General features: G+C 29.5%; 1 protein-coding gene across 2 annotated transcripts in view; it reads left to right on the top strand.

Moving 5' to 3' along the window:
- The window catches only part of LOC142328171 (EH domain-containing protein 3-like), a 78,428-nt gene that overhangs the window by 43,351 nt on the left and 12,604 nt on the right, over positions 1-22,473 (top strand). For both annotated transcript variants that reach the window (XM_075371721.1, XM_075371720.1), the window contains exons 4-5: positions 12,191-12,371; positions 15,902-16,072. In XM_075371721.1, coding sequence (XP_075227836.1) covers positions 12,191-12,371; positions 15,902-16,072 — 352 coding nt within the window. The remainder of the gene's footprint in view (positions 1-12,190; positions 12,372-15,901; positions 16,073-22,473) is intronic.

Raw genomic sequence — 22,473 nt, 5'->3', positions numbered from 1 at the left:
ATTGGTTTTAAAATTACTCAGGTAAACTATACAAACAGCATCTTTATTAGAATTAATTTTAAACATTTTAAATTGATTATCTAAAAACATAATTTAGAATATATATGTAATGCTTTTAAGAAATTGAATATAATTAAATTCATTTGTTTAATGTGTATTTAAATATAACTTATGTTTTGCTTTTGATATGATTGTTTGGATCAACTGCTTTGTGTATGCAAATTTAAAAAAAAAAAACATAAATTTTTAAAATGATTATTTAAACAGATCTTTTACAATAAAAACATTTATTCATTTATATAATAAAAACACGTAAAATATAAGAAAAGGGGGATATATAAAATTAACATTAAGAAATTCTGTAATAACTCACGTTTTTAAAAACTTACTTTTAATCAAGCACAAATGACTGAAAGAATATGCTTGGTCTGTATTATTTAAAAAAAAGTATATTTATGTTTTGTATTAAAGCTGTATTAAAGATATGTAAATTTATTAAAGCATGCCTGTTGAAGTAGTGCAATTTAAAAGTACTTGTGTAAAAATTAAATGACAAAAAGTATTATTTAAATATCTATTAAGTGTATTATTTTGTTACCATAATCATTTGGTAAGGGAAATTCAAATACATAGATTTATAAATTCCTAGTTTAACAAAAAAAAAAAAAAAGAAAAGGAAAATAACTATTAAAATAGTATCCAAGTTCAAATTTACAAATATTTTTTTAACTTATTTTTGTGGTAATTTAATTATTTATGTCTTGAAGAACTTCATATAATTAACCCCTTTCCTCTTGGTCCAGTTTTCTTTTACTTTAAAATTGTATTATTTTTTCTTATCACGGTTATGTTGTAGATAATTAATTATGAATATAATTTAAATTTATTTACTCATACAATATTAATAACAGACTGATGCCATTTAGTATGATAAAATGGCTGACTGGGATTCGAATCATGTACCTCCAGATGAAAAATATTGACACTAACTCTTTGAGATAGTGTCAAAAAGTTAGCTTTTTGTAACTTTTGATAGTGTGAGACATTAGCAGTTTTGTTTTCACTAAATGAGAATAAATAGTCACAATTAATTTATAAATAATATTGAAATAACAAAAAGCTAGTGAGTGCCAAAAAATACATTAATAAATGCCATAAATAACAATGAAAACTTCAAATCCTTAAAAGTAAACATGAACTGAAAGGTCATTTTCTTGTGACCTTTCAATGCGGGAACAGTACTGCAGCAAAAATATTGAATTTGTTTAGACATCGGTAGTTGATAAAAAAATATTACTTATTCAACAGCGTTTCTCAACCTGGGGGTCACAATGATATGAAAGAGAGGTTGCGAGATTAGCCTTAAACTTTCCTGTTATCACCTTTGCATCATCTCTACATACTGCAATACATTTTGTCCAGTCTATGTTACACACAAACAATAATGAAATCATTTTATGAGGAAAAAATCATTTATTTTTAATAAAATCATTTTATTTTTATACATGTAAAGAAAATAAATTAATGAGACGGTTTCATTTGTTTTTCACTTAAAAGTTTCTCTGTACATGGATATATGTTAGAAATACACAAAAGCAAATTGTTTTCAAGTGACAAAAGACAATTCCTATATTTAGTTTTTATCACAACCATGGACAAAAGGCCATTTTCACAGAGGTCAGACGTGGTGAAAGGGATTAATATTTTCAATGCTTCTTTGACTGAATTTCCATATTAACTTTGATGAGCAAGCCAAAACCTTCAGTAAAAACTTCAAAAAAACTAAAACTCCAAAACCTTCAAAAATCTTCAGATGTGAATTGTAGTTGTAATGTTTTATCAGCAGACATTTCTATAAGTTGGTCGTGAATTTCTGCAGTTGGTGGTAACGTAACAGCTGCAACAACATTTTCAGTAAATGGATTCAATATCCATCTTCAAGAAATCATTTTTATTTTCTGGGAATACTCCACTACTGAATTTTTAGCTCACACAAATGCATCTTCATGCTATACAAACTGTGTTGAATTATAGTGTTAATTTTTCAAACTATCAAAATTTTTGCTTTGAAGACGAATGATCTAGATATCAAGCTTCTTAATGAAAGCAAGAACTTTGTCTGTCCTTAGTAAAATGTTTTTATCACGTCCTTGTATATTCACGTTCAAGTCGTTTAAATGTGATTGTGCATCTGCTAAATAACCCAACAGCAGTATATATTCATTATTCTTTAAAAACATTGAGATTGCCATTTGTTTATACTAGAAAAATATTATTAATTAATCTTGTAATTCCAGTAACCGAATTAACATCCACTTTTCTGTAATGGATAGACTTTTAATGAAATTAACCATTTTTACAGCTTTACAAAGAATTTATTTGAGATTTTCCATCTATTTTTTGTGGCAAGAGCATGTCTGCGAAGGAAGTTCTCTATCCATTCCACCTCTGGAAGGAAGGGTCCATTCCATTCCTGGTATAAGACGAGTCTTTTAATTTTTTCAGAAATCCACTATTCTTTCCTGCTATCGCCTTTGCATCATCACTACATGCTGCAATACATTTTGTTCAGTCAATATTAGGTTTTCTTTGATTGTGTGCAGTTTGGATATCTTAGCTAATCTTAATGCTATGAGATTAGGTACTTCAAGTGTACATCAGTAGGGCTTGATTTACAAATAGAAAGTTGTTGATTTCTCAAAATATATCATTTTCTTTTGAAAAATTTCAAGGGTTTGTTTTTATGACGCAGACGTTTAATTTCCTAATGTTGAAGAATTAATTTTGATGGCTTCATACTTTTATCGGAGAGGACTTGAAAGCAAACAACCCACTGTGGCTTTCCATCCAGAGTTAAAACCATAATTTAAATTACTGTCATTGTACAGTCTTGTCTTTTTCCAGTCGATTCACTGGGTATAGATGGCTCACTTCATTTTTTCAGAAATTTATTTTGCATAAGAATCTAATTGAAAAAAAACAAAAAAAAAACAGTTACACCGTTTAGCTGCACACTAAAAAAAAACCTCAGTTATTATTTTCAGTGAAACTACGCTTTTAAAAACTTAAATAAAGGCATCAGGCACTTGTTTTGCACTCAAAACTAAACTGCCTTACACCTCTTTTATACTGCTTAGAGCATAATGTGTTCAAATGCAACATATGCTTGTTTGAACATGAGGCTCTCACAGTGAATATTATACAAGCAGAACATATTATAAGGAGCATGTATACATCAAGTGGAACCTGTAATTTGCTCATTATTGTACACTTCATACATGCATGTTCATAACCATCGCTATCAACACAGCTAAATAGTTTTGACTAGGTTTCATTGGATTGTGGTTGGGGGTTGCAAAATATTCATTATATATTTTATCTACTTTTTGGGGGTCGTGGAGATAAAAAGGTTGAAAATCACTATCTACAAGAATGATAAATAATTGTATTTAGATAAGTTTAGCTCTGTTAGTATTCCAACAGAGTAAAAGTAGAGAGTAGATAATAAGACCTTCAAGAGTATAGTAAAAGTACTTTTGACACTATTGTGGAATTAATCCAAAATTTTATTTACTTTTATAATATTTCTTATATCTTATCAACCTTGATGCAATTTCACAAGTTCTTTCAAAGCCCAGCTCTTTGCTCGGATTATTTCTTTTGCTTGGATTTTAAAAATTTAATAAATTTCTTATTAATCGTGTCATTTTTTTTAAGTTAATAATAACATATTACATATAAATTGCAATTTATCTGATTTATGAAGAATTTTATTTTAATATATGATTTCAAGTTGTAAATGCTGTAGTAAACAGCTTTTTATATACACATACGGCTGTGCGTTAGTGATTGGCAATTATTTATGAGTGAATGTAATTTATTATTAGTTAAAATTAATTTTTTTATATTAATAATTGTATAATTAATGATATTTATTAATTATGCTGCTGCTAATTACAATTTAGTTGTGATAACACCTTTTATAAACCAGATAATTATTTGTGTTGTTAATCATGTATCATGATTATGCTAGATTGATACAACATATAATATTTGTTTATTTACATTATTATAATATTGTTGCATGTAATTTCTTACAAATACAGTTTATTTAAATAATAATTAATAATAATAATTCAAATTAAATTTACAATTAATTTAATAATTTATTATAAATTTCCAAATTACAATTATGATTTACTATGCATTTTATAATAATGAATAAAAAATAATATTGAGTTACAATAGATAATAATCTAAAATTCACTTTTTGGTGAGTAATATTCACTTTTACAAAATAAATGATAGAATAATATCCAAAATGGAATACTTGTGACGCATTCTTCACTAATTTATTACCAAACACGTACTCTCCAATTGCTCCTGGACCCGTAATCGCTTATATCGCAAACTGAACTGAACTCAAATTTGTAACTGTCACTTCGCTGGTTCCTGGCAGTATACCTCTTGATATGGCTTACAAGTATCCAACCTGATCTTTTGATCGTTCAAACGTAATAATTTTCATTGTCCGCTCTTCTACGCTTATCCATATGTACTTTTTTATAAAGAATCCCTTTGTCGTTTCTTCTAGACTCTTCTTTCTTAATTTTCTCTTTCTGGAAGCTTCTCTACACTGATAAGGTAACAGGCGGTCCAGATGAACTACGGTCTTCTTCATTCTTCTATTGCGCTGAATTTTGTAGACTGTGACATCGATTCTGTTCAACACGCTGTAAGGTCCTTCTCAATTGGTCTGAATTTCGGACATATTCCGATTGTCTTCCTTGGACAGTAGAGCCAGACTCAATCTCCTTCTTCAAACCCAGTCAAATATGCCTGTAGTTCGTATCTTCCTTTTTATTCAGTCACCGGCCATTTTATAATATTGTCAGGCATAATGATGTACTTCTATTAGATGACTTCTACTGTGCACTTTATTGAAAATTGCTGTTTCTTAGGCGGTGAACCGAAGAGCAGGTCACATGGTAACCTCAACTCTCCTTCGAAGATCATCTTGGTGGATGTAATGCCCTTGATTTCATTACTTAGTTGTTCTGTAAGCTATTAGAAAGAGAGGTAGGTAGTTTCTTGTTCCAGACTCGCTGATTAGCCAAGACTACTTTTCTTTAGTTTTAATGTAGCGTTCTACAATGCCATGTCACTGCGGATGACGCGACGTAGTTCTCGTTTCTCATGCACCAAAATGCTCGAAGACCTCTTCCAAAAGACGAGATTCAAAGTTCCACCCTTGATCACTATGTATTTCTCTTGGTACCGCAAAACGGCAGAAGAGTTCATTCAAAGAGCATCTGCTACCGATGATGCTTCTTGGTTTGGTAAACCGTAGAATTCCAGCAATTTAGTGACGTAACCATGGCTACTAGCAAATGCTTATTTCCTCTGTCGGTGACCGTAAAAGGTCCAGCAATATCGATGGCAACACGCTTGAATGGTGCTCCCACGTTGTACTGCTGCATTTGTCCTCTGCTGTGTAGTCTGGGTCTTCGACTAGCCACACTCATGTCACACAGCTTGCACATTTCTAAACGTCGTCTCGTAAATGGAGCCAGTAGTAGTGTTGCCGCACCTTGTCCAATGTTTTATTGGCGTCTAAGTTACTTATCGACGTTCCACCATGAATTTCTTCCAGAACTTCCTTCACCTTGCTGGTTGGAAAAACAAGTTGTAGTACGCACCATTGTCATTCCCGGTAGAAGACCCCCATCCTTCACTACCAGATAATTCTTTTAGTTTGTTTTTTTGTGTCAAATAACTTTTGGCACAAAATAATTTTTTATCTGAAATATCGATTGCAATCGATATTGAGGGTCTAGAATATGGCCTTCGTAAAGCTTATCAGGGCTTGGAATGGAGGGGGGGGTGGCGACTGGGATCGTCACAAAGCAAGTATCTTCCCCCATGGATGGATGGATGGATGCTGATAGATTTAGTGTAGAGCCATTGATGATGTGCGTCATGTCTTACTATGCCCAAGCTGCCCCAGGTACGAAGCTGAACATACCAAAGTAGCAAGAGAGCTTGTGTAGATCAATTGTGTGATTTTGATATGGAGTTTAATAGGAAAACCGAAAGGGAATGTAACATAATTGCTGGCTACCTTACATTCTTAGTCCTGTGGCAGATTGTTAAGAGGGGCTGATGCCATTATAACATAGATGTATAGATAGAATTGCAACTTGGGTGGCTAGGGGTCCTCATGGGTGCTTAATTCATCATAGGCATTTTGGCATCGAGCCCTGGTTAGCTTAGATAATATTTACTGTTAGGATGAGAATGGGTGTATGGGTGATGGAGCGTGGTCTGAGAGGGGTGTAGGCATTGACCTTACTCCCAAAAGCAGAGAGAGAGATATAGGATATGTTTTCATTAAAGGCTTATTAAATTTGTGAATCTGTTTCTTGATCTTTAAGTAAATCAACAGGACTTTGAGTGAATTGAATTGTAGGAAAAAATTTTTGCGATCAGCACTTGTTTTGTTAGTATTTAAAGACTCGGTCAAGTAATTTTCTTAGTACATAGTCTAATTGAAGTTAGATGTAGGAAGAGTTTTGCATGAAACCTTTGGTGTTAAAGGAAGGAGCACAGATCACACTACTGCGAATCATTTAATTTGATAGTTTAGGGTTGTAAGCAAGTAGTCATGGTTGGAAGAGGCCACACGAAGGCAATAGTAGGTTGTGTTAATTCACTGATAGAAATGTCTTCCGAAGCATTTGCATTGATGGCATCTTAGTAGAGGCCAAACTGATGACAGTGTTGTCTTATTAAATTTAGAGGGTCTAAAAATGACCTTTGATAAAGCACATCAGGGCTCAGAACCTAGGGGTAGTATAGTGATAGAGATTATCACAAGGCAGATGTTTTCCCTTAGGGGGTCAGAATGCTGATAAATTTTAAATATTAAATTAAATTTATAAAATAAATAACACAAAAGTAAATGAAACGGTAAGCAAGCAGATAAAACTACCAAGTAATTTAAAAAAAAATTAAATATAAACTTAAACTACCATTGATTAACCCTAGCACTCTCAATATACCTCTTCTGACACCATTGTTGTGTGTTCACGGTTTGACAATGATGCTGAGAGATAGCATATGCAATAATTTATTACAAATACAGTTAATTATTATTAAATAATTTATAAAAATAGCAATTCATGTTAAATACAAAATTAATTTAATAATTAAATTATAAATACCCAAAATACAATTATGATTTATAATAAATGCTTTGTAGTAACCAATACAAACTAATATTGAGTTAACAGTAAGATAACAATCAAAAAATTTTAAATTCATACAATTCACTTTTTGCGAGTATTATCCACTTTTACTGTTTATGAAAAAACCACCCTACATTTTATAAATGAATAGAATAATATCGCTTTCACTCTTGTTCACAAATAACTCGCTGAAAGCTTCTTATTTTCAACCATTGTCAAAAATGGAATACTCGTGACTTACTCTTCACTCATTTGTTACCACTTACTCCAAATGCTCCCACACACCATTATCATTTACTAACTGAACCGAACTCAAATTTGTAACTGTCACTCCGTTGGTCCCTGTCAGTAGTATATATCTCATGTAGTATATATCTTCTGACCTGCGGTTCCATTACCCAACCCATCCTTTTAATTGTTAATGCATAATAATCTTCATTGTTCACACCTTCAATGATTTTCTGTAAGTCCTTTTCTGGAATAAGTCGCTTTGTTGTTTTTTCTAGGTACTTCTTTCTTCATTTTTCTCTTTTCTTGTGGAAGCTTCTCTACTTGTTACAGTATTTTTATTTATTTATTTTTGTGTTGATGAGTTTTACATATTTATTTTAACGTAGACCATGTTTTGAATGGCATAATACACATACCTTCTCTTTCTGTAGGTGTGTGCTTGTGTGTGGGGGGATATTGTGTTTGTTTTTTCTTTGTTATTGGGATAGATAAAACCTTGAAATTCAGTAATTACAAGGAGATTGATTTTATAACATTTTTTTTTATATAAAACTTATTTTTTAAGTATGAAATAAGGGATTTAAGGTACATTGAAAAAGTTCTATACCTCAACAGGAAGTTAGACTGTATGAAAATCTTTCATACCTTATCAGTTATTACAGAGTAGAATATTGTAATGAAAGGAAATTATTGTTACCTTCTGGTTTTCTGGCTGGTGGTCCAGCCCGTGGAAACCACCAGTGAAAGGTCCCTTTCACCACCTGCTGTCCCCCTATCGTCGCTCCTAAGCCTTTTCCTTCATCCCTTTGTAGTTTTTATCTTCATCTCATCTATTACCATCATCCTCCCTCCTCCTTCCTTGCTCCCTTTCTCCTTCTGACCCTTCCAATGCAATTGTCAAGATTTCCCTCCATCTAACACATGTCCTAACCGGTTCTGTTTTTTGTCTACTTCCTACATAAGCACTCTTTCTTCCTTAATCCTGTTCACTATTTTCACCTTCCTCACTTCATCTATCAACCTTACTTTCTCCATCCTTCTTTATATCAACATTTAAAAATCCTCAAACCCGTCCCTCCCTCTTTCTCATCATCTGTGCTACAATTACATATGACAAGACACTCCTACTTAGTATTTGGCTATCCTCATCCTTAACTTCAGACTTAACTAAATAGTATTTTTTTGTTACAAGGCTTCCTATGCCATTGTTATTTTTCCTTTTATTTCTATGGTGCTCTTCCAGCCCTCTATTACCACACTCCCATACATTTGTAATTTGTTTACTCTTTCTTCAGTTGTCCTTACCACTGAATCCTTTTTGTTGTTTACTTCCATTACTTTAGTTTTTGCTATACAGAGTATTGTAATGAAAAATTTTTTTTTAATATTTAGTTCCTTTTTCACTTCTCCCGGTCTAGAACATAATAATATTAGCATAGTTTCTATATGTGAGTCTGTTTTCTATGGAACAGATGTATGTGTAATCATGAAATTCGGTATAGTGATTCAAGTCTTTTGGCTATTTGTAGTTCAAAATTTTATAGAAAACAAGGTAATGGTGAAATAGTTTACATTACTCCCAACTATAATTTTGAGATAAATTCATTTTGATGAAATTTTTAGAGCACTTTTGAAGACCATTAGTAATAGTTTAAAAAAAATTATCAACCCTTCCTTCTTATCACGGTCCAGGAGAAGGTTAGTAAGTAAAAACTTATGTGCATCAATATTTAGTAGTTTTTATGATAGTTGAACAAGAAAGTGGGGTGGAGATAGGGAACGCAGGTCTCTTTTTATGACAAGGAGAAGGAGGTTAAGTGCATTCATGAACTTTTAATAACTGTATTATCCTTTTTTTATCTAAATAAAATAATATCACCAGAAGTAATACTTTGTGAAAGTAAAGTTTTAAAATTCACTCTTATTGTCCAAACTTCGTAGGTTTTTTAATTTCTTAATGCTTACCACATTTTCAGGATGTTATTAGTTTGCATGCTGTACTCCACGCAAAGATGCATATTGTAAATTTTTAAAGTAATTTTTTATTTTAATAACCCAAAATATCTTTTGAAATGTTCATTTTATTCTATAATATGAGCTTGAATACTTTAACATGTAATTCAATTTGTGGAAATTTTATAATTTTTTATATATTTAACTTACCAGTTGAATATAGGTTTTTATTATTTTACTGTAGATTGCAAATTATGCAGGAAGAAAATTAAAATGTGTTAAAGGTATAAATTATTTTTCACTGAGAAAGTGGTTAAAGTATAAATAAATACCGGGAAATTTTAGCACATGTTGTCAGCTATAAAGTGATATGACAAATATTATGTATACAATTTGTATAAAGAGTTATTTATTGAGGTTTTACTGTTGTAGTATATAAATTTAGTTGAACATAAAACCTACACACTTCCTTAATAAAAAATACAGATTATATATACATACAGTACCTCTTCATTGTTAATATTTTTTTAATATAATGTATGCCCTATTCTGTTAGTGCAAATATGTCTCTGTAAAACAGCTATGTTTTGTTAAACATCAGTAAGTTCTTAGTTTTTTAAATTGTCAGTTAAACCTGTTAAAACAAATAGAAATTTCAAAATAAGAGTGTATTAAGTTGTTATCTTCTGTACAGTAGATATACTATTGGGTTTTTCAATAGTTTATACTTATTGCTTATAAACATTTAAGAAGAAAAAAATCATATGATTTTTTGGCAGACAGTATGTTTGATGTTAGCATGTTCTCAGCTAAGAGGGATGCACACACACACACACACACACACACACACACACACACACACACACACACACACACACACACACACACTTACAGATGTCCTTTAGTAGGCTAGGATAATTTTTTTTTAAGGATTCAGCTTCAGTATTTTGCTGATTAAGATGCACTTGGTTGTAGTTTTTGATTTACTCTCCCATCAAATCAGTATTGATGTTTTTTTTTTTTTTAACTACTAACTGGTTGTATGATTCATTTTGGAATACTATTGATTTTGACCTTCTGGCGATTGTTGATGATTCTACTGATTCTACAGTTCATAACTATATTCTGCTAAACTTTAAATGTTTACATATATCATTTATTTATTTTTATGTTTTATTAATTTTTCTAAGTAATATCAGGTAAATAGCTGGCCATTAGTAATGACATCATCATTATTCACTAAAGGCTACGCCTTGTAGATTTAGCCACGTCACTCATCTCCGCTTCTCTCTTCAAGTCATTATATGAACCAAGGCCCATTCTTCTTTAACATTATTGATGATGGTTGCTCTTGTTCTACCTCTAGGTTTTTACCCAAAACCTTGCCCTCGAATATATTCGTCAAGAACTGGTCATGTCGTATTACATGTCCTATCAATTTCGCTCTTCTTCTTCATATAACATTTAGCAAGGGCCTCCTCTCATTCACTTCTGCTAACATTTGATCATTTCTTTTCCTATACACCCAGTTTGATCTTATTATTATTATTCTCCAAATCCACATTTCCATTGCTTCCATTCTTCTTCTTTCTGCTTTCCCAAGCATCCATGTTTCACACCCATAAGTTGGAACACTCCAGACATAAGTTTTAGCGAACTGTTTCCTTATTTGCATAGTCATATGATTATCGGTCAGTATATTCTTTTTATCCTGGAAAGCTCGTTTTGCCAGCGCTATGCTTCTTTTTACTTCTGTGGCACATTGTAGTAATGACAAGCAGGCTCTTATCCAAAGGAAAGTTGTTAGTCTTTCTTTGCAATGTATCAATGTGTCATTGATATTTATTCTCAATTTGTATCCTTCCATTTTTCAATTTGCTGTTCCCTGAGATGTTCAGAAGTTGTTGAACTATTAGATATTAAGAAATGCAGTAAATTGCCTGGCTTAGATGTGAGATATATTTGGAATGTTTAGTATATTAGTTTTAATTGAATTTGGCCGCTGTTTATCTTGAAAAATATTGCAGCTTTAACAGTTCCTGTAATGTATTAATACAGTTCTTTTATCACAGCAGGTATTAGTCAATTTATTGACATTGTTATTAGTAATTTCTGCCAGATTTTTTTATGATATTTTAATTTGAAGAGGTTCTGTAAGATCAGTGAAGCTTGCTGACTAGTTCATGTTTAGACCAGTAGAATGTGTTGTTAGTTAATAGATTAATATTCATCATTTATTATGACAGTGGATTCTTATAATTAGTTATATACCTTATAAGTAATTATATAGTGAATTAAGATACCCTGTTTAAATTCATGTGGTAAATAAGTGTAGGACTTAGTTGTCTGGCAACATACTGCAAAACAACTCGGTTAGTTTTGTCCACATGTCTTGTCAAACATGTTAATTTTTTATTAATCAGTTTTATTTTATTTTCTATTAGAACCTTCAAGAGTTACTAAAACTCCTTTTTAACTAGCCATGGCAGTGTGGAGTATTAATATCTAGATCTAGCTTAAAAATAATTGCATCTTGGTTTTTCTACCTCTTACATTTCTACGTTTGAAGCTAACAGTAGATTTATTCTAATTATAAAAAAAGAATATATTATGTAAATTTTTTTTGCTTCTATCAATAGTTTCTTACCAACAAATTCACTCAGGAGGATGGTTTCAGAAAAATACTTATTAATATTTTATGATATTATATTTACATATTATTTAAAATTTTATCTTTTTATTGTTATCCATTTTTTTAGGAATCTTTACAACATCATGATTTCACAAAGTTTCAAGTTCTGAAACCACGTTTATTAGAAGTAGTTGATAAAATGTTAGCAGAAGATATCGCTCGTCTCATGGCGTTAATACCACAAGAAGATGAATATATGTCTAATAATGATAATGGAACTACTAATAATGAAAATGTTGCTGTACAAGGTGAGATTTATTCTTGTTCATTACTTTTTTAAATCATATTTTGATCCTACCTATAAACTATATATTGTGATAAATGAATATTTTGAAATAACTACTATTTTATGCTAATTGTAACTTGCATATGTTTTTGGTAGGTGTGTAAAAGGACTCTAAAAAGCAGTATTGAAAAGTTTGCTAAATCTCATACTAAATTACAAATTTTAGCAATTTAATTACAATATTTATTTTAGTCTTAAAACCTCTCAAAATGTTGCCAGCAATTTGTGCTAGTTTCAGTTACTGATGTAATACTCCATAATGTAAACTGTAAAATAAAATGTGAAAACTTATGCAAAATTTTCAAAAAAAAATCAAAAGTATGATTGACATTTTAGTTTATTTTAACAAATGAATGTATCATACTTTTCTATCTGAAAAATAGCAAAAAAAAGGTTCCATGGTCCCATAAAAAAAAAGATGAGATTCCATTGCTAGGTTAAATGTTGACAGTTAAACCCACTTGATTGTCATTTGCTAGATAGCAAGAGAAATTTTTATTAACTATGCTTGAAATGAAGAACTAAGCCCCTTGTTTCTATAATGATTCTCTTAAAATATATGAGCAAAATTTTTAGAAATTTAGCCCTTAAAAACACTTAGTAGATAAAGAAAGGCGCTTACAATCTTTTAATAACCTTTTTATTAAACATTCACAGGCAGTCATGGTTATCCATACTGACTTCACTGAGAAAGTGCAGACAATACCCTTCTGTTCTTTAGAAAAACTTTCAAGGGATAGATAAAAAAAAAAGAAGAAAAAATTTAAAACAGAAAAATGTTTTGAATTTTTGTAGGGGGCTCCCTATTGTCTATTTTGAATAATTAATTCATTCATTATGTAGTTCAACAAAAAAATTAAGGAAAGTAAGTAACCAATTAAAAAAATGATCAAAATACCTTAAGTTGAGCATTTTTTTAAAATATATTTTTCCCCTCCTTGTAGATGAAAAAACCAAACTGAACAATAAAAGTAAATCATTTGAGCTGACCTCTGTAAACAATCTTGTTCTGATAAAAATGATTTAACTTGATTTATAAATTTTGAGAACTAAATATCTAGAAATTATTTCAGTAAGATTATTCATAGAGCATTGCAGAAGTATTTTTTTTTTTTTTTAGTACAAATGCAAGTATAAATTAGACCTTAATGCCACAGTAGAAATATATAAATGATAAAATCTTTAAAAAAAAATTTAAATATAAGCAACTAAGAAAGTAATGGACTCTTGTATAGGTTTATCTGCCGAAATTATGATGGCAGATATTAGTTATTGTATTTTTTTTTGTCAAAAGTTTAATTGGTCGTAATCAGTTTTTAGTTATTCTTTCTTTAATTAAAGATATGTATACCCAATTAACATCTAATCTAGCGTTTACTAGATTTGTTAAGACTATCTTTTATATTTAGTAATTATAATGCTGAAAAATTCCTTTAATGTAATTTTAAAATAAAAGAATGATTAACCGAATTGATAAGTAAAGATAATTGGTGTATTCATAATGAATTTTAGAATTCATCAGAATAGATATTCATATTTTATATATATATATTTTTTTTTTAAAGAATACATTATAAAAAGTGTCTTATAAAAATAACACTATGAACTTGCATCATTAATTGGGCTTAGTTTGATGAGATAAATTAGATGTGATATTCTACTGATACTTCTTTTATTATTTATTTATTTATTTTTTTTTACATTGATTAAAATGTTTTCATACGATGTATATCTTAAATGACGTAAATCATTTTGAATGATTGTAATCCTAAGTAATGTAACTAATCTGCATGCATATGTTTTAAGCTACATCCACAAGCAAGTTATTAATTGTTCAATAATTTAGATATTAATAAAGATCTAAATTAAATAAATTAGTCTTATTTTTGCTATTATTATTATTGTTAGTTTATGTATCTTATAAAGTGTTTCTCATTTAAATTTTTAATTGTTAATTGACACTTAAATTAATAAAAGATTCATTACAATTTAAGTTTAATTGATCTGTGTTATAATTATTTATTAGATGAATGTTATTTAATACAGCTTCCTTACTGTTGCAGTATTATGTTACTTTGAGGCAAATTCTACAAATTAAAACACATTTTTGTTGGTTCAAGGTACCAGAGAAATATAAAAGATTTGCATTATATCTAATTCCTTAATTTTTTAATGCCTTAGATTCATAGAATGTGGGGTAATAGTATAGAATGTGATTCATAATATCGGGGAATTTGTTATTGAATTCTATTTAACTACTCTTTATGCTGAGACAAACTGACTGTCTAACACAGTACATATACATCTGTAACTGTGTTACAGATAAAAATGTAGTATTCTTTTGTTCCTTTATGAACAAGGGTTTGTTATCCATAATCACAATTAAGTAAGGTACACCAAATATTACAGAAACTTCTGGATTAACTTATAATTAAATCCTCAACAGTCAACTTTTGTGGACTTGTTGGTGAATAGTTTACTGGCCACATTTAAATTTTAGTAGTAGTGTATGTAAAAACATTTGAAATTTTTTTTTCTTAGCAAATCAAAAACTAATTTAAAAGTTAAAATTAGTTTAAAATTTGTCATCATATTATAACTAGATAATACCTAATGAATGGTGTAGGAACAAGAGAATAGACAGCTCTCTTGGGTTACCATTATGTTGCAGTAATCTTTCTGTGTTGAAAGTAGGTGAACAGTGAATTATTATTATCCCCTGGAAAGTAATTAAAAAGTATTAATTACATCAAATAGGTGTTACATAATAGAAGAAATTTTCAATTTTTTTTAAATTTCATTCCAGGGAAATACTGACTAGATGAATATGCTGTTTTGAAAAGTAGATTAATACCCAGTAGATACTGAAAAGTAACAGCCGTGATTTTTATTATCTATCTACTGCATTTCAATAGCACATTTTTTTCTAATATTCTGTTCTTTTAATACTCATTCATTACTTTTAATTGCTAAACTACAAAGGAAATCATAATTTGCTTTCATATTTTACATTAATGTAATTCACTACATTTCATGTAAAAATGTTTAAACATTTGTTTCTAAATTTTAAATTTGTGTATAATTTCAGTTCATTATTTTTCGCTTAAATACATTTTATTTTTGCTGTTTTTAATATATTCCTTATATTTTACTTATACTTATTCCAGCATTATTTATAATTTTATCCTCTAAATATGGAAATTTTGCATAGGTTGTTTTAATATATGCAACAAACAAAAGATATGCTGCAAATCTCCAGAATGTCAGTTATCTGAAGAGAATTTTGCTACTATTTTGTTTTGATCTTATCAGATAGTGACTTCAACTTTGATTACCAGTTTTTTGAGAATAACATAAAACATTATAAATCAGGATTGCTTGTATCAAAAAAAAAAAAGTAAAAACTATTATATTCATAGGTTACCTGCTTATGGATCCTTTTTTTATTTTCATTTTGATTTATTTATTACCGTTTCTTCTTTAATATTGTAGGTGGTGCTTTTGAAGCTCTTGGTGATAATATAAGTCCATTTGGTTATAAACGTGGTGAAGGCATTGATGCGGGACATGGTGAACCTGAATGGGTTGTTAATAGAGAAAGGTACAAGTATGATGCTATCTTTGAATCTATTGGACCAGTTGATGGCAAAGTTACTGGAGCTGGTAAGTTTCACCTGTATTTATGTTTATGTGCTGTATATGTACATTAAAATTATCTTATTCTTGCGATGTTAGTGATTAAATATCCAATAATATAAGATATTTTTATCAACATAGTATTTTTATGTTTTACCTAATTTATCATTTTTCTATGAAATTTGTTTTAAATTAATATTTAACTTTTTTCATTTGAAATAACTTTTTGCCAGTCAATTTTTTGTACTTTCAAACCCCATTTTAAATTTAAATTGAATTTGAGACAAGAAAATATTTTCTTTTTTAATAATTTATTACTTTTTTCATGAACAATATTTTTTTATACTTGATATTATGTAAATCTCTGAATAGAAGATTTGTTGTTTTTTTTTTAATTGTGAATGTGTGATTTTAATTTTTTTGAATTATAACTATATTCAAATTCTCATTTACTTTACTTGATTATTAATCACAAAAACATGACGATTCTTTTTGTGCGGGAAAATAAGAACCTCCTTCTGCAGAGGGTATGTTCTACAAACAGAGTTTAGTTATTCAGATGAAAAAAACAATAATGAATTTAGACTTTGTTTTTAAAAAGTTATAATTGTATTAAATAAAAACTATTTATTTTCAGAATTCTGGAACTTTTTCCTTTTAAAAAATATTTTTGAAAAAATTAACAGCCTCTTCCTCAGCGGAATTACGGATGCCATTAACAAATGGCATTACTAGTAACTTTACTGAAGAGGGGCCTGTTGATTACAGAAAAAAAAATTGCTTTGAAAGAAACAAACTCAAGTATTTTGAAAGTTAGTTGTTTATTATTCAGTAATTTTAAAGTTCTTATGATATTTCATCACCCTGCTGTTTTTACACTTAACCAAATATTTTTCTTAAGACAAAATCACTAAAAGATTAGGCATTTGTAAGTCATATCTGTATTCAGACATTATAAATTACTTCAAAATACTACAACATAAGACATATTTATCGGTCTGTTCCGAAGCCAGATTTTTCTAGCTTCAAAATCTTTCACAGCTACACACATGTCATCATTAATTCTTAACTGATTATTAATCACTGATAAATGGCAAAAGAATACAAATGCTGGATCTTTAGGTGATCTGAGAAACTGGTTTAAGTTGCTTTGGACATTTGACATTTATCTTTTTTCACATCATTTAATTTCCAGTATGCTATTCCTTGAATAATCTAAGTGTTGCAGAACCATCATCTTGTAAAAAAAAAATGCAGTTCAAAATCCTACCTGCACTTAAATTTTTTTTTGGCTACTGTGGGGAATTAGTAGGATTCTCATGTCTTTTATTGTTAATGCCATCAGCTTGCTGGGGAACACCAGTACTGCAAATGTGTATTGTTGATCTAAAAAGCAGATCTAATTAGAGTAATCAAATCTAATGTATGGTAGTATTTTAAAAGCTTTGATAGCCAGCTTATCCAGGAGAAGCTTGTTTGTCACTTACCAGGATTTTCCTGTTATTATTGTGATACTCTTATTTTTCAATTCAATAAACTTTTATTATTGTAGATTTCATATAATTCTTATTAAAACAAATAGAATCCTTAAACAATAAGTTCCTTTTAGCAACTGGTTCTGGTCCAGTCTTTTCACATTTATGTCTTTGACAAGTTGTGAACTACTAACTTAATTTATTGTTATCGAGGAGCTTTAGAACACTTTTACTCTATTAGGAAATTAGTTCAGTTAGTAGACTTTCAAAATTGTAAAGTGAAATAGTCAATTGCTAAGTAATAATATTAATAATGTTGTTTTTACAGAAGTACATCTTATACGTCGCATAAGGAATTACAATAATTCTCATTATAATAATCATCTTGATGCGTATGATGATGATGATGATAATGATAATGACAATAGTGATGTCAGTGATCATAATAGTGGTAGTGATGGTGATGACGTTGATGATTACCATCATTATAGGGATTCAATACCTGTAAAGTTTGATATTAATTTTTGGTTCAATGATTTCTTTTATTGGGTAGGACTTGTTGCTTCAATTTTTACTTCGTTATTTTTTTTTATTATGCTTCTTGAATTTTATCATTCACTATAGAACTAAAAGTAAGGATGATTTTTTTTTTCTTGAAATTATTAGTTGCATTCTGGTTTGGTTTTTGTTTTCTGACTTTATTGTGATTAATCTTTTGTTTGTGGTGATTATGTTATTAGAATGTATTTCTTTTTTTTTTTTTTCTTTTTTTTTATATAGGTTATTAAAATAGTTTGTTCTGAAAAAAAAAATTACTTATCCAATGGGATTACTTCATTAGGAAGTTTGCTTCAAAGATGGAGGTACTTATTCTATAGTTTCAGTGTAGCAGTTATTTTTTTAAATATTTCTAAATTTTTATTCAAAGAAAAATCAATAGCAGACGGATAATCTTATATATATATAAAAATTAATAATTGTTTGTTTTTCCCATATGCACCATTCATCCAATTAGGATAAAACTTTGGTGAGTTATTGTGTGCACGCCCATGAAGGTTTCTGAATTAGTTTGGACCTGCTATGTAGCACTGGGGTCAAGATTTTTTGAAAAATTGTTTTTATGGTTCGATTTGGCTCATATTCAGAATATATATTAGATACATGAAAATATTTTGTAAAAAATGGACCCACTAGGTGGCACTGGGGTCGAGATATTTTAAAAAAACTGTACTTATGGTCCAATTTGGCTCTTATTCAGAGTGTGTGTTATTTAAATGGAAAGAAATACCTCTGCAAAAAATGGGCCTGCCAGATATATGAACCTGCACTGGGGTTGATATATTTGGAAAATTTGCATTTATCATCTGATTTGGGTCATATTCAGAATATATATTAGTTACGTGTAAAGAATATTTTTGTGAAAAATGGACCCATAAGGTGGCGTTGGGGTTGAGATATTTAGAAAAATGATATTTGTGGATCGATTTTATTCATGTTCATAATATATATTAGTTACGTGAAAAGAAAAATTTTTGCGAAAACTATACCCGCTAGGTGGCATTGGTGTCAAGATATTTACAAAACAAGCAAGCAAACAACTATACAAACAGACGATCTTTTATATATGTAAAAGGCAGTGTTCGTATGTGTGCCCGCTGTGGACTAAAAAACTGCTGAACCAGTATAGGACAGGGATAAAGGGATAAGGGGAAAAAAGGAAAAATGGGAAAAGGAAAAGGGGAAATAGGGAAAAGTGAAAGGTAAAATTTTCTGAAGTTCCGTATTGTTCAATTTTTTAATGTTTTACCAAACTTTCAATTGTGTTCATTTAATATATATACATATGTATACTCAAATCTAGCAATAGCAAAGCGTTGCCGGTTCTGCTAGTTTGATATAAAAAGAACATGGAAATGAAGATACTATGTCACAAATTTTGCTTGCCATTCTTGCTGACTGAATAAGAGTTGAATTTGTGTTTTTCTTAAGGTTTTTTTTTTTATTTGATTTTACCAGAGTTATTCTCATTCTTTCTGTTGATGTATACATTTTACATTATGGATATGGTATATTGATATGACTTATGTGTTGTGTTAGTTCTTTGTTTTATCCCAAAGTATAATAAATACTAGTTAAGATTCATGTGCATCCTAACCTAGAAAACTTTTAAAAAATATGTAAATTAGCTGGGTAATATGAAATAGAAATTTCATAGTGAATGAAAAACACCTTACCTGAGCAGGATCTAAATCTGATATCATCATTAATATAGTATAATTTTTTATCATTTCTTGCTGTGACTTTAAATTTTGGACATTTCACTGTTATCAGATTGGAGTTTGCATGATATTTCATTTGAAATGTTAAATACTTACTACCAATTAAAGTCTTGGCCTACCAGTTATTACCAAAACTATTTAACTGGTTTCAACTAAATAAATCTACACCAAATATACCGATTTTTTGGTAATCATGACTCACATTCTTATTGATTTTTTCACATTCTTCCAATACATCTTTCCATGATTTTTATGGTTAATCCGTACTGAGTTTTATCCATTTTGTTTTCTGTAAACACTATTTTATTAGTGTATTGAAAGGCCAAGCTATACCTGACAAATTTTTCAATTGGATCTTCTGTACCTCCACCAGGTAGGAAGCAAATTTCCTCGTAAATAAATCTATAAGCAGAGCCACCTCCACCAAACCCCACAAACAACACAGTAATTTTGTAGATTTTTATATATTCATACGTCTTTAGCACAAATCCATAGGATATCTACGAACAAACTCTCAAATTATCACAAGGAAAAGGGATCTTTCTTTCACACTCCTTAGTGGTTAGTAAGAAAGGTATGATCTATTGACAGAAGGACCACAACACTAGATGAACTACCCAATGCAGAGAAAGGCTTAAAACCCACTCAAGGTAGTGAGAAGTGCCCTTCCTGCACACAATTCCTTGGTAGATCGAGGATATCCCCTCTCAATGAGAGAGTTATCATATTGCTGATCAGCAATTTTACATTAATTTTTCAGACATACATTTTCACAAATATTTGTTGCTTTTTTCTCTAAATTTTAAAGTCACCTGAGAAAAGATTCAAAGCAAATCTCCTTGCCCTCAAACTCCTTATTATAAAGCAGAAGTATTTAATCGATCACAACTAACTGTTAAGCCAGATTTTCACCAAATGGTAAAATTAAAAATTAATCCAGCCTCTCCAGTAAAAATTTTTCAAAGATGAGAATCTTTATTAAAAATTAGTTAAATTAATTAAAAATTCCTTGTATTAATAACATTGATTTATTTGATGCAAACCAGCCAGATGTAAATTGTAAATGATATCATTTGATTGTTAATCTATTATTGAAAACAGAATCAAAGCACAAAAATATTATATCTATTAACAAACCAAAAACTTCAATTGTTGTGTTACATTATTTATACTTATTTGGAAAAATATTTTATTTCATCAGTAAATTATTAATTATTAAAAGAAAAAATAGAAAATACTCTTTTAATGAAAGCATGCTGGAGTGATTATCTTTTCTGCTTTGCTTGTTGCTCAAATAAGGTTTTAATTGTGATATTTTCTGGGCTGTATGTCTTTTGATAAAAGAATAGCATGTTAGATTCACCACAAGGCTAAAGTAGATAATAAACACACAATCATCATCTTGGGTAGGTAAATTTTGTTATTGGGTATTAATTGCAGTTCTACTTCTCACCAAATTTCTAGATCATTCACATAATAGATTTGTGTATAAAACTCACTCAAGCATGTACAATGTGTGTGTGTGTTTTTTTTTTTTCATTTTTATATGAGAATTATCATTTTTGTATTCTGGTTTTGGTCAGGTTTTCACCCTCTTATTTCTACTCCTGCTTTGAATTATCACATTATATTTATATGATTCAGTTTATATGTCTCTTATTTTGACCTATTTACTTCTTTTTTTTTAATAATTTATATTTGTTGAACCATCTTCAAATAATTAATTTCTTTTATAATTCACATTTCCTTTTTTTTATTTGGCAAATATTGAAATATTATTGGCAGGCACTAAGTTGATAATCGACCCTTAGACTTGTTTTTGTGAAGTATTTTACATTTTCAGTATTGTATTCTGCATCTATATTTCAGTGTAGCACATGACATCTATTCTTAAATACATTACAGTATTACATACTCACTCCATGCCCAAATTATATTTACTGTTGATGGGTTATATTAAGTGTTGATGGGTTGTAAAAGGAAATGTAAAAAGGTTAAATGGTAATGGTGAAATGATTAATTAAATAATAATAACAATTACATGTTTAAAATGGTTAATGGTTAAATGTTAAAGATCAAAAGTATATAGAAAAACAAACATGAGAACGTAGATTGTAGCAGGTATGTTAAGAATGAAATTGTAGGTTAGAATAAAGTTTTTTTTTCATAAAACTTTAAAGCTCTTGTCTTCTGAATATAAAAATTGAATCAATTAATTGATTGATTCTTGAAATAGCTATAAAAGTAACATAAATTTACATATAATTTGCTGATTTCATTTAGAAAACTCTCTAAATATCTAAGTACAGTGAATGTAAATATGACTGTCCCTTATCAAGTCTACAGTACTAATAAAAATGGTTTTAGCTTTTTACAAGAATTTAAAGACGCTTTTGAAGAGGGGTTTGTTTCTTATAATAAACCTACTGCACTGATAGATGACTTATAAAAAACAACTGTCAGTTTTGCCTTAGGTAGACAGTAACTCAAACTTTAGTGTCAGGAAAGTGTGAAAACATTTGTCTCTTCAACAACATCTGCCCATTTGATTACATAGTTTGCCAAAACTGCCCAAGATTTTCCAGTTGGCCAGAGTTTATTTTATAAAACTTTCTTTTTTCATCTGTATTAAACATTGTTTGTGTCTGAATCTTCATGTAATCTATTAAAATAT

Source organism: Lycorma delicatula, chromosome 7 (genome assembly GCF_047948215.1).
Source record: "Lycorma delicatula isolate Av1 chromosome 7, ASM4794821v1, whole genome shotgun sequence".
NCBI classification, from domain to species: Eukaryota; Metazoa; Arthropoda; class Insecta; order Hemiptera; family Fulgoridae; genus Lycorma; species Lycorma delicatula.
Note: the sequence above shows the minus strand (reverse complement) of the source record. Positions and strands in the feature narration are given on the sequence as shown.